This window comes from Anguilla rostrata, chromosome 18 (assembly GCF_018555375.3).
Source record: "Anguilla rostrata isolate EN2019 chromosome 18, ASM1855537v3, whole genome shotgun sequence".
Lineage (NCBI taxonomy): Eukaryota > Metazoa > Chordata > Actinopteri > Anguilliformes > Anguillidae > Anguilla > Anguilla rostrata.
Window position 1 is genome coordinate 9233280 of NC_057950.1, and position 13510 is coordinate 9246789.

At 39.7% G+C, this 13510-nt stretch overlaps 2 protein-coding genes across 6 annotated transcripts in view; both read left to right on the plus strand.

The window, feature by feature from the left end:
• The first annotated feature begins 2351 nt into the window (after positions 1–2351).
• On the plus strand, positions 2352–8143 carry LOC135245047 (ankyrin repeat domain-containing protein 1-like). The gene is made up of 9 exons (XM_064317815.1): positions 2352–2475; positions 3515–3700; positions 3844–3969; positions 4398–4505; positions 4604–4702; positions 4844–4942; positions 5167–5265; positions 5803–5901; positions 7316–8143. The coding sequence occupies exons 1-9, from the start codon at positions 2452–2454 to the stop codon at positions 7412–7414; spliced, it is 939 nt and encodes a 312-aa protein (XP_064173885.1). The 5' UTR covers positions 2352–2451; the 3' UTR covers positions 7415–8143.
• A 2733-nt stretch (positions 8144–10876) lies between these two features.
• The window catches only part of LOC135245368 (solute carrier family 25 member 16-like), a 46632-nt gene continuing 43998 nt past the window's right edge, over positions 10877–13510 (plus strand). Inside the window, exons 1-4 of one of the 5 annotated variants that reach the window (XM_064318442.1) lie at positions 10878–11302; positions 11494–11576; positions 12561–12699; positions 13176–13268. In XM_064318442.1, coding sequence (XP_064174512.1) covers positions 12606–12699; positions 13176–13268 — 187 coding nt within the window. In that variant the 5' untranslated portion in view covers positions 10878–11302; positions 11494–11576; positions 12561–12605. Of the gene's footprint in view, positions 11328–11493; positions 11577–12560; positions 12700–13175; positions 13269–13510 lie in introns of all 5 variants that reach the window. The other 4 variants (XM_064318444.1, XM_064318440.1, XM_064318443.1 and 1 more) reach the window with 4 other exon arrangements.

Here is a 13510-nt window from a genome sequence, read left to right on the forward strand (position 1 = left end):
ATACATTAAATTAACGAAGTACTGTCCTCAGTGTACGTGCTTTAGGTCCACGGTTATTGTCACAAACAACAGAAACTAGCTATGTACACAAACTAGCACCGGAAAAAAAAAATTGTGATCTGAATAAATTACGAAAAGAAGCACACCTGTTCTAAGGGACTATTAACCTCCCCTAAAAACATACTATATGCTGTTAAGAATTCAATACCTCTCCTCCTTTTCATCTCTTGAAAATTAGATTTTTTTTTTTTAAAGCTGTTTTTCAGTATTTTGAGAACATCGCGTCCGTCTTTTTTGCCCAGCAGCCCCCAGAAGTAACTCATCTTGACATTAGTGGTTACATATATAAAGCATATGGTTGCAGAAACCCGATGAAGGATACAACGCACAACAATGCACTTTACAATTGTGATGTCATACACATTGTGACCCCAATTATATTGCTTGGTTTGTTGCTTTTTTTATTTTTTATTTTTTACTACAGGGAATTGTCTTCCTGGTGGGTACAACTGCGTCCCGTGATTGGCCAGTCCAGTGTGTCACATGCAACACCACCAGCTGCCGTGAAGGTCTTTCATTCTATTTTTACCACGGAAACAACCTCAGAACATTCTGTATCAGCACGAAGGAGGCAATAAATCTCCCACAGGGCAAATTTCACTCAAAATGTAAAAAAATGCACCTTCTTGTAATTGTCAAAGGCCATAAACTGAATGGCTCCATATGGGAATATCCTGACCATCATGGCTCCGTTCCCCTTGTACAAGCCGAGGTAGCCCTCTTTCTTTGGTATGGCGCGGATAGTGGCGACGACCCCTACAATTCAAACAGAGCTAAAACTGCATCCACAGGCCCATTGTCAGCCACGCCAAAACAAAATCTATGGTCAGCAGAGGTTCTTACGTTTTAAGAATACGCTTAAGACAATAATTGTTTCTTCAAGAGCACTGCAATAAGTCATGCTTTTTTGTTTAACCAGCCTGATGTCTGCAATCATTCAAGGACCTTCTAATGGGAAGACCTGGGTTGAGATCACAACAAGCTGCCAATATGCTCACTGAACTTGAATGGCGATTGTTAATGAATTACCAATTTAAAAAATGAATTACAAAAATCAAGCTGGCACCTTAGCAAGTTTGTAATACACCAACTGACTATACATACAGGCCTATATGCTTTTGAACATGCATGCTTAGTGCATTTGGGCGTTAGCCTCAGTGCTTGCAAAGAAAATTTAACATGGGTGATTGTCGCAGTCATCAATCTTTCACAGAAGCAGGGAGAGAAAAAAACCGCACTGGCTCTTAAGACCCACTGACCAAGGTGTTTGTAGTGGGGATTCTGCGCCTGCAGTAATATCTTCACTCTGTCCAGAGGAGCAATGGTGGATTTGGCACAGCATCCTGCAACGCCTTGACAAGAAAGCACACGCATTAATGCCAGCCTGAAATTTTTCACTGGATTTGTTTTCAGTGCTATTGTGTAAACATACGTTTATGCAGGTCTGTTTAATTTTGCAAGATTAAGTAAACTGTAATACCCAGCATTTTGCAATATCCAGCATATTTCAATATGCAGCATAGTACACCATTCATGTCACCACAAACCAACACCCTAGTTGCAAATATTTTAATTGCATGTTCGCTATACGTGTCATCCGTTTCTTTGTCAAAAGCCATAAAATATATAGGAAGATTTACTTTTTAACGCCTCGCATGTTAAAAAATAAATCACTGAACAGGACTGAAATAAAGCTTTACTGAACCATGTACTTATGCCTCAAATTTTAACACGTCTTAACCATTCTCAGTAATAAAGTCTTACTTACATTTTTTTTTTTTTTTTTTTTTTAACTGATGAGTGTCGATAGCTTTTTTAAACTAATTTCATAAGAGCAGACACTGGCTACTATTAATAGGACGGTCGCAGAAGTCACAGTTAGTACCCCATAAATAGCAACACTAATGCACTAAGCTTCGGGTCATATTTTTATTGATTTTTTTCATCAGTTTTACCCTCTGCGCCAGTGTCATCATGGCATGCCGTCTTTTCCCAGTGCGCGTGAGGGCAGGGCAGAGTCCTGGCATTTCTCTGCCGTTCAGTCACCGCGCGCGGCGTGGCGCGACTGGTCACCAGCTTTCACCTTGATCCGTGCTGCCAGAAGAGGGTAGCTTTGAAGCTGTGAAGTCGCTGAAGTTTTTTTTTTTTTTTTTGGGAAGTTGAGGTCTGGTGACATCAGATCATGCTTCAGTATGTGGCAGGACGGCCAGCGTGACGAGGCGGTAGACCGCACCCCCCCCCCCCCCCCCCCAGTAGTTGGAAATGATCTCATTCCTCAGTGGCTCCACGTTTATATAAAGGATGTGCCGCAGCGGCAACACAGAGCACAAGCACACCACAGGGGCACGCCGGGAGCTTAGCAGCTGGGACTAATTCACATCACAGGCAAACATGGGACTGCTGGTCGAAGATCTGGTAAGTGGTACAAGGATGTTTGGGATGGATCATTGATCCATTCAGTATTTTTTTTTTTTCTTGCTGTGTATCAAAAGAAAGTATTATTATTACATTTATATAGCACTTTTCGAAATGCTCAATGTGCTTTACAGTGAAGGGGAACTCACCTCACCCACCACCAAAGTAGTTTATATTTATACATTTATGTATTGTGCCATGTAATCAATGGACATTGATTATTTTGTTTGCTGTCCTTAAATGAAAACTTTTAGTCCCAGTGGGGTTTATTAATTTAATTACAAAGCCAAACTGCTTTAACTTGAGGAGCTTGACTGGACTGGAGGAGATTTTTTGCTGGCTTATGCTTAAACTGTGCAGACATGTCAGCTTAATATATTTCTGATTGAAACCTTTTAATCCACCTCTAAGGTAAACCAACCTTAGTACAGTCTGTTGCACTGTATTTTAACATTTCTCTCATTCTTTAAAATATCTTTTCAGCTTCTGCAAACTTTCAGTGTCCTCAGAACACACATTAAACACATTTATACATCAATAATTAATTTAATAATTACCTATTAATAGTAAAGCTTTATAAATGCTCTTGTGTACAATGCCAATATAACCTTGTCCTCAATGCTTCCTTTTATCTGCAGTGGTGATTTCAGGTCCTTGAATGTTGATGTGAAAATTTTGAATAAATTACGGTGCTCATTGGAAGGCAGCAATACACATGACACATACCTTGACGCATCTCATTTCAATTCATTATATCACATGCAGTTTTATATTATACCCAACTTTTACTGGTACAAAGTTTCCATCATTGGAAGCTACTAGAAATATCTTCCCTTGGACAGAGTGCTTAAAGCGTCAGTAATACTGATATGCTTTTAGTGATGTCTATGGTGTGAGTAAGCACTCAAGTAAGAGTCTCGTGCCCACCCATGCTGGCATCAGGCGCGGGCAAAATGGTACAGGGGGTCGCCAGGGATGCAGCGACTTTTGTGGGGTAAAGAGCCGACGGCAACCGCAAGTTTTCCCTTTCTGTTAAAAGGTCGTAGGCAAGAAATGCGAGAGCAAAAACCGCGGAGGGCTACTGCAGGAAGGCTTCGCCGAGGGAGAGTACGAGACGGCCGTCACTCAGGAGAAACAAGATGGCCGACCGTCTCACAGCGACCTCCCTTCAGCCGCCACCACAAACAACAGCCCGCCAGAGGACCTCTACCCGATATCATTAAAAGTAACGCAAAAATCTCTCTAGTCTAGTCTGGTCACTCATTTAATTTAAGCTTAATGCACAAATATGAAGCACAGAACAGGCCTTTTTCGGTTCTCATCTCGACCGCGGTAAGACTGATGCGCTGCTTCATTTTGTTGCTGCAGACTGACAGAGCGGGTCGGCTGAAGCTGGAAACGGTGGAAGACCTTCACAATATTCTGAAGCTGAAGAAGAGGAGGAGGGCGAAGAGGGTGCCAGTTAAGAAGGCGGAACCGAAACCCGAGGCTGTGGTAAGGGATGGTCTTCAATACCGAACACCTTCTCAACCTGATAGCTAACTCTAGAAGCTGGGATGTGAAACCTGTGTTTTTTAAATTGAATTGTCCCTGGGAACTATGACGAGAAAAGGGAGGTTGACCTGTAGGTAACAAATCGGGGGCGACATAGCTCAGGAGGTAAGAGCGGTTCGATCCCCCGCCCTGGGCTTGTCGAAGTGTCCCTGAGCAAGACACCGAACCCCTAATTGCTCCCAACGAGCTGAGTGGTAGCCTACCTTGCATGGCAGCCTTTCACCGTTGGTGTGTGAGTGTGTGTGTGAATGGGTGAATGAGAGGTATCAGTTGTAAAGCGCTTTGGATAAACCATTTACCAAATCGTTTACTGATGTCAAAAAACAGGAAATGCATTGCTTTAAAATCATATATTCTCTGTTCTTCAGCCTGTTGTGGTGGATGGGGATATGTTCCTGAAAGCCGCTATTGAGAATAAATTGCCTGTGATTGAAAAGTACCTAGCTGACGGCGGAGATCCCAACATCTGTGACCATGTGAGTCAACCCTGCTTGCATTACATGGCAGAATGGAAATTTTAATGCCTACTACAGGCAAAGAGCTCAAAGACTCACTAGAACACCTCTCCTTTCAGTTTAAACGGACTGCGTTGCACCAAGCTAGCTCAAGGGGCCATGTGGAGATTGTGAAAAGACTGCTAGAGGCTGGGGCTTTGATTGAGAACAGAGATAAGGTATGTTTTAAAAAAGGATTTTAATTTGCTAAGAAAACCTATGTGCAATTATCCAAATAAATGTGATGAATTTAAAATTTTGTTGGCACGTGGCTGGCGTACATTAATGAAGTTCGCGCTGTGCTGATTTTCCCGCCACAGCTGGAGTCCAGCGCTGTTCACTGGGCCTGTCGGGGAGGTAGTCAGCCAGTACTGGAGCTGCTGTTGAACCACGGGGCAAATTTCAGGGCCAGAGACAAGGTACAGATTGCTTGCACTACTGCTTTCTGGACACTAGAGGGCAGTGGTACTTCTAGATGGCCGACCACAACGTCACATTATCAAATCTGGAACTCGGGACTGAAATACAGAATTTTTATTTTATTTTTACAATTACAGCTGCACTGAAGGTTGAGAAGGTGTGAACTATGGTGCTGATTTATTAAAACATTTTTTATTGATGGCTCTTGATGGTTGTATCTTAGCTGCTGAGTACTCCACTACATGTGGCAGTTCGAACTGGCCACTACGAGTGTGCTGAGCATCTGATTCAGTGCGGGGCCGATATCAACGCCAAAGACATGGTAAGAATTATACCCAGACTCCATTTGTGAAAATGTTGCATTGAGGCCCAAAGGGCCATTGCTTTGAATAGTGTGTGCGGCTAAACCAATGGGGGAACTGCACCCCAGTGTTTGATTTTAGGGAAAGCTTTTGACGGTTTACTCAGTTATGGTTCTGTTAACACCAAGGTTCTTCCAATCTGGGTTGTGTATCTTTCAAGCAGCAGGATGGCGAAACCAATGTAATATTCGTGAATATTCGTATTCACTGGGATAACTAAGTGAAATCTTTTTTAAAAAAATCAGGTTACACAATCAGAATTATGGCATTTAATGTTATCATGGTGGAACGAAGTGTTTAGCTGTATCATTCTATAAGAATAAAATGTAACTTTGACAGTGAACAGACCATACTAAAATTTCACCTCTGGATATTTATGCTGACAGATACAGGCTTTCGGTCTTTCAACCAATGAAAATACACAACACAGGCGAAAACGGTTCAGATTTACAAACAACCAGGCATTTTCAGTTTTGTGTTTGTTTTCGCCCAAACAGGACGGAGACACACCTCTGCACGACGCTGTGAGAATAAACCGATTCAAATTCCTTAAACTGCTGTTGTTATACGGTGCCAATCTGACCATCAAGAACTGCGTAAGTACAGTCAACGGTGCCCAAAAGCTGTATGAGGCTTGTGATGCTGTCCATAGAGCTGGCTGTGAAGTCATATACAACTCTACCTACACAGCTGGGCGGCTCAGTCCCCCACTACGATGCTTTCTGCTCTGAGATTTCATCTGTATCTATTTGTTCTTTCTGTTTTGCTTGGGTGAATCAAAACCCTTAGTCGAAAACCATGTTCTATGATGCACAATCCCAGCAATGAACTGAATGAATTTTCAAGGACCACAGCACCACCTAGAGGCAAATGTATTCCATTACATTACATTTGTTTGGCAGACACTTTTAACCAAAGCGATGAACAATAAGTGCAAGTACCAAAGGTCATTGGAACACCTGCAAAACACAGGTCAGATAAGGTACAATACTCATGATGTAACAGTTAATAATAGCCATGAACACATTGAGTCCAGTTCACACTGTGAGAATAGGCTAGGTCAGAAAGTTATGTCGAGTCAAGACTAGGAGGCATGACAACAAGCTACAACATCAAGATAACAATACAAGTGCAATATAAGTGCTGGATGGAGGTACAAGTGTAACATGAAAGTGCTACAGGAACAAATTCAAATTCCCCAGCAGCACTTACCAGATTCCTATGGCCTTACGTCCTTGAAATTTCAGGTTGTCACAATGTGCTCCTGAAATCAGGGGCCTAGTTAATAAAACATGGAGAATGCGCACACATGAAAAATGTGATATTCATCAAAGTTGCTGGTGGGGCACGTATACATAGTATTACTGATAAATTGCACGTGTAGTATAAATGTGCACATATGCACAGGCTTCAGTTTCTTGCAGCAGTAATGCTTTTAATTTGCTCTTTAAATGTTAGTCTGTTCATGAGCAGTTCATCGCCATGATGGAAGAAGGTTGCTCGGTCGCAGAATGCACTCTCGAATGCTCTGAAATGCTCGGATTGCCTTTATCCTCTGAAAGCATGTCACGTTTAGAACTAGCTGTGTGCACATCAAAGTGTAATTCATGAGTGGCTTGGACCAACACTTCATAATGTGTCACTTAATTAATGAGCAATGCGTTTGCCACATCTTATTCATCTCGTGTTCATCAAGTTATTCATTTGATGTGCGAATGGCATCATTGCATTAACTTACCATATTATCACATGCAGTAATTGTGCTGGTGCTTTTATTAAATTTTTTTTAGGATGGCTGTTATAAAATGCAGGGCCCACATTCATAAAGCATTTTGGAGTAAGAGATCAGTTTAGCTTTTTAGCTCATAATAGATATGGTGAGGCTATGGACTAGGCAAAACTGATCCTAGATCACCACTCCTGCTTTGAGAGGTTTTATAAATATGACCCCAGTTCAAGATGAATGTGAATAACCAAGAAAACACATGTTTTTTTTCTTCTTGGTTTCAGGAGGGAAAGTCCCCATTGGAGTGTGTTCTTAAGTGGCAAAATGGAGCAAAGGACATTCTGAACACTTATGAAGAGGACACAAACTGTCCGTCCCTGTGAAGCCGAGTGTATATCTGAGTGAAAATGTTTTATCTGTTAATATTTCTGATTGTGTGGAAAAACATTGCAGGTCAATGTAAAACTGAGTTAATGAGCCATAGGCTAGTGCTTTGGAAGCATATTCAAGTACATTTATTTATTGAGAATATTTATGACATTCAGAATGACAAGCGACAGAAAGGAAAATGGAAAATGGATTTTTATGTATTCTCGGAAAGACAGGTACTATTTTTACCGTGAGATAAAATGTCTTTGCGTCATAAGGCAAGACCGGTCTGCCTACTGCAAAAAGTAATGGTTCTCCGAAAATAAATTGGCATGTATTCTTGGAAAGCGAGTTACAGTTTTTGGAAAGTTTACTTCAAGATAAAATGTCTTTGCGTCATAAGGCAAGACCAGTCTGACTACTGCAAAAGGTATGGGTTCTCCTGTCCTGGTATACACCTAAATGTTTTGGCTAACACATGCAAGCCGAGTAAAACGAACATTGCAAAAGAATGTTACACACACGTAACGTGTGTAGACTAGTGTCTGAAGTGAACTGAAGCCGTGTCTGACAGTTGGTCAAGAGAATGTTGAAGAGAGGATGTTGTGTAAGGACTTGTCTGTTAAAGAAACTCAAATGTAATGCACAAACTGAATGTATTGTAATTTATAACTAAAATATTTTTGTACATTTTGTTTATTTAAGCTATTTAATGGGAATAAATAACAGCAGTGCTTTGATAAGCATTTTGTCTTTTCCTTTATAAAACAAGTGATTCTGTGGTATCTTGTTGTATGCTATAAAGCAAATTTGTACTCAATGATATACTTGGATTTACCTAACCAAAACCGCCTGGGATTCATATATTACATTACATTACATTACAGGCATTTAGCCATATATATTCTGGTATGTAACAGGATGTTTTATCAAAGTTTCCAAGTCTTTACCAATAACTAAAGGAAATATCATAAAGTATAACATGAATGAAGGTCACGACTGTGAACCATTCTCTGAAGTGACATTATGTGATTGCATAGTGATTAATACTTGAGTGCATGAGTACTGTGACAAGCAATGATTCTGTCTTGGAGACTTTGGAGCATCACTAGCACTTGTGTGCTTTTAAGGAATCTAGATACTATTCCTTACTGTCCTCCCCTGCAGAGTATTGCTCTTCCTGTTTTCAGGGGGAAGGTTCCAAAAGCTTCCCATACATTCATATTGCCTAGGGGTCAGAGTTCCTGGTTTTTATAAATGGTACTGGGGCTGAACTCCTGCTATGGAAATTGTAGTAATTAGTTAATATGTGCTTCTGTTTCTTCAGAGGAAATGTTTGTCATTTGGTTGTAATATGTTCTCATTTCTACCAGTAATCCATGGAAATATAATAAGGAGGATGAAAAGCTTTACTGTCAACGGCTCCTTCAAGTAACACGCTGTGATTGTATAGTGGTGGATACTCTGTATCGTGGCTACAGCAACCCTGGTCCAAATCCAGGTCATGGTAGACATTGGAGTTTCACTAACATTAGTGTGCTTTTCCGGGATCCTGCTATTTCTCCTTAGTGTTTCCTCCTCTGTCGATTTCTTTTTTGACAACATTTTGAGAGAGTAATATTGCTCTTCCTGTCTTCACAGATAAGGTTCCAAAAGGTATCCCACATGTGGTTACATGTCCTTCCTGTAAGTAATGGAACTGCCTTAAAGAAGTATACATTAAATTAACTGAATACTGTCCTCAGTTGTACAGTGTTTAGGTCCAAGGTTATTGTCACAAACAAACAGAAACTAGCTATGTACAAAACTAGCACCGGAAAAAAAATTGTGATCTGAAATAAAATTAAGAAGCACACCTGTCTAAGGGACTAAAACTCATCTATATGCTTTTAATGAATTCAAATACCTCTCCTCCTTTTCATCTCTTGAAAATTAGATTTTTTTTTTTTAAAGCTGTTTTTCAGTATTTTGAGAACATCGCGTCCGTCTTTTTTGCCCAGCAGCCCCCAGAAGTAACTCATCTTGACATTAGTGGTTACATATATAAAGCATATGGTTGCAGAAACCCTAGTGGGAATTTGGGTCAATGCCAAACTTTGAGGCATCAGGAACATCAGCCTACTTTTACTGAATTCAGTTACAACATCTGTATTTGCCTTAAGCTCTCCTGCAAATTACAAATTTGGGAAAGCATTTTCAAGATGTACTAATCCTGACTGCTTCACAGATGGTCTGGAGATGAAAGGTTGTTGGCTGTTAATAAACAGTCCTGGGTTCAACTCCTGACCATGACAACAGTCTTGTTTCTTTGAAAATGTGCTTAAGTTTTCTCAGAGGAGGTGTTTTGTGACATTTTCTTATTTCTTCCAGTAATTCACAGAACTATCATACGATAAAGATTAAATGCACAACTGTCAACAGCTCCCTGTAGTAATATCCTGTGATCACATGGTGGTTAATACTTGGCAATTTTTGGTGCAGCAACCCAGTATTGAATCAGGATCACAACAGACTTTGGTACTAATGCTAACACCTGTGTGCTTTAAATATATACCAATATCTCTCCTTACTTTTATCGCTCCTGCAGATTTCATACTTGTTTGACAGCAGCTTTGAGAGTGTACAGAACAGAACAGGGCCCAGGACAGACAGAGACATGGTCAAGAAGGGTAGGCATGTAGGGGATTGGTCCAGGCACACACAGGTTGCAGAATGTAATGCCTGGCTGCAGTGTAGAGTCTGATGCTCTATTGAACATATTTAATACAGTGGGACAGAAGCAATTCCTCTCAAGGGGAGGCTGCAAACATCTTCTGTGACAAAGGGAAGCATTTTTGACATCAGAATTTAATTCAATGACTCATAGGGGACTAAATATTGAACTTTTTTTTAGTAATATGGCTTTGATCTGTAACTACAATTACTTTCCTCGCAATATGAAACAGTGGACATTTTACATACAAATATAAGTTAATTCTTTGATGATAATGTACTCTTGGTGAAACAGTGGTTTAGTGCAAAAGGCTTTCTAATAATTATTGAGAATTTGTCTCAGACTTTTGTGTTTCAAATTTGCTATTATCACTTCAGGTGTTATGATGCTGTTTAAAGATGTGGTCAAATCACAGCTGGCTTCTGAATTACCTACTGTTTTTCTGTTAAACTCAGGGATATGTAGACACTGCTAATAATAGTTAATGGACATCTCTCTAATGGCAATTTTCATCACTTGAATTTTGGCGCTTATTTCGGGAGCATGGATGCCATCATGCAGACTTTTTTTGTAAGTCCATACACTTAACCACCCCAACAACAGAAACCAGGTTACATAATTTCAGAAGAAAAAAATCTTGTAAATTAGATTAATTGCATGCGCAGCCCCGTTTGATAAGACTGCTTGCTAAGTAGGAATCGCCATAATAAATCAGTGGGAATGGTGTGTCCAAACAGCAGGAATTCCTGATAAAGCAGGACGAATTCCACCCCTGCTGTCTATCATAATCCCATTTCACATCCGGAACACGGTCGGTGACTGGGGTTAAAAAGCAGGGATTATTTTATCCCGTACGAATGCTTTGCAGCAATTACCTACATAATGAGTAAATTTACATTTTCCAGCTCGGGAGGACTTCAGCCGCTTTTCTGTTTTTAAATGCTAATGTGTCGTCTGGGTGGTCTTGAACATGCTCGGCAGCCTACTTGATTTTCCGGAAACACCACTGATGTAATCAATCTGCGACCGAAGTCAGTGAATGAAGGACATCGAAAGATGATTGGTATTCCTTATAAAACACGTGTATTCATAAATTTGCGAAGATAATAGCTGGCTAATTTAGCTAGCTACCTAGCCAGCTTCTGTATTGTTACTGTAAGATGGAATCATCGGGGACTCGAGCAAAAAGGTTGTAAACTGAAACTTGAACACGTGTAAGACTTTCTTGAACAAGCTAGTACGTTAAATTACAGTGTAACGGTTTTGTCTGTTGACAATACAATATAGCTCGCTACAATATAGCTACCCTGTTGCAACACGAAGTTGACAGTTGACCTTGCTTCCCCGTTGGTAGCCAACTAACATTCTGGTTCTCTATAGCTACACGGACATAGCTAACACATAGCTTGCACGAGCTAGTCCCCTGCATTGTGTTAACCTCTGAAGAATAGCAACCCATGAAGGTAGCACAGCTTACTGTCAAGTTATTTATTATCAGTGATATGTGTCTGTATTGATTTCTTTTGTTAATCCGTTGCAAGTTATTGGCAAGTTTACTAACGCGTCTACTAAGTGAATTCGTGACCTATGTTCCGAGTTATATTGTCAACGACGTTAGCCAGATTACTAGAATAAATTTTGACTCGACATCAACTCGAAAGTCCTTTGACGTAATTGTGCAACGTTAACCGGCTAGTTTTGCAATGTATGTTTCTTGCTTGGTGAATGTGGTTGCATTCTAGACTGATAGCAATCTAATTTTTTGTGAGACAGTTCACTAATACAATAGTAGCTAGGTAGCTGTCCGTAATATCTTTTCCGGGTTTGTATACACCTCCCTTCATTTCAAGTCTTTGTATGAGGAAGAATGGTTTATTTATTTGAAAACAGTTTTGCGTTTGATAGAAAGCATTCTTGGTGTGTATGGTTACCATTGATGTGCAAATTATTTATGCAAATTTTAAACCGCACAAAGGAATTACATTTTTGTTACGTATTGATAAACGATATAGAAATATTTGTGGCAGGATATTTGTAATCACATTTCTTTATTATTTATTTTTTGTGTATTAAGCGCACACCACCACATAATAGAACTTGCATATTCATGCATTATATTTTCTGTGACTTTTAACTGCAGGCTACCCAGATGTGTACTCTGAAGTAGCTGCTATTTAGATAGGTAGCATTGTGTAGTATAAACCTCTCACCTGACGGTGACTATTACTATATTTATAGTATAAAAATATAGTAATAGTATTTATATTTATAGTATAAATATAGTAACAGTAATATATATATAACATAACAGTACTATAAGCCCTTTATCAGTCACTCATTAGCGTTCACACGTTTGATGAAATTGACATTGTTTCAGATATTATAGATGTTTTTAACATTTTTATATCTGTTTTTTTTTTTTTTTTTTTTTTTTTTTTTTTATAAAGATGCACCCTAGATGTAGATGAAGTTGGCCCCTGAACATATGCAAGATGGCTACCGAGGCGCCTGTTTCTGCAACTGGTGCTCAGATACCAAAACCAGCACCTAGGGACTACTACTGGGCTCGCTCGTTTCTAGCTGGCGGTAATATGATTTCTATTGCATGTTTCGCGGGTATACAATTTGAAGGGTTTGTCAAATAGATTTTAATAGACTTTATTACTGAGAATGGTTAAGACGTGTTAAAATTTGAGGCATAAGTACATGGTTCAGTAAAGCTTTATTTCAGTCCTGTTCAGTGATTTATTTTTTAACATGCGAGGCGTTAAAAAGTAAATCTTCCTATATATTTTATGGCTTTAGACAAAGAAACGGATGACACGTATAGCGAACATGCGATTAAAATATTTGCAACTAGGGTGTTGGTTTGTGGTGACATGAATGGTGTACTATGCTGCATATTGAAATATGCTGGATATTGAAAAATGCTGGGTATTACAGTTTACTTAATCTTGCAAAATTAAACAGACCTGCATAAACGTATGTTTACACAATAGCACTGAAAACAAATCCAGTGAAAAATTTCAGGCTGGCATTAATGCGTGTGCTTTCTTGTCAAGGCGTTGCAGGATGCTGTGCCAAATCCACCATTGCTCCTCTGGACAGAGTGAAGATATTACTGCAGGCGCAGAATCCCCACTACAAACACCTTGGTCAGTGGGTCTTAAGAGCCAGTGCGGTTTTTTTCTCTCCCTGCTTCTGTGAAAGATTGATGACTGCGACAATCACCCATGTTAAATTTTCTTTGCAAGCACTGAGGCTAACGCCCAAATGCACTAAGCATGCATGTTCAAAAGCATATAGGCCTGTATGTATAGTCAGTTGGTGTATTACAAACTTGCTAAGGTGCCAGCTTGATTTTTGTAATTCATATTTTAAATTGGTAATTCATTAA

Bases quoted from the DNA above. Each gene is read 5' to 3' on its own strand.
- LOC135245047 (XM_064317815.1), top strand. From the start codon at position 2,452: ATGGGACTGCTGGTCGAAGATCTG. The intron at 3,701-3,843 runs GTAACGCAAAAA...TTGTTGCTGCAG, and splicing joins TCTACCCGATATCATTAAAA to ACTGACAGAGCGGGTCGGCT. The intron at 4,703-4,843 runs GTATGTTTTAAA...TTCCCGCCACAG, and splicing joins TGATTGAGAACAGAGATAAG to CTGGAGTCCAGCGCTGTTCA.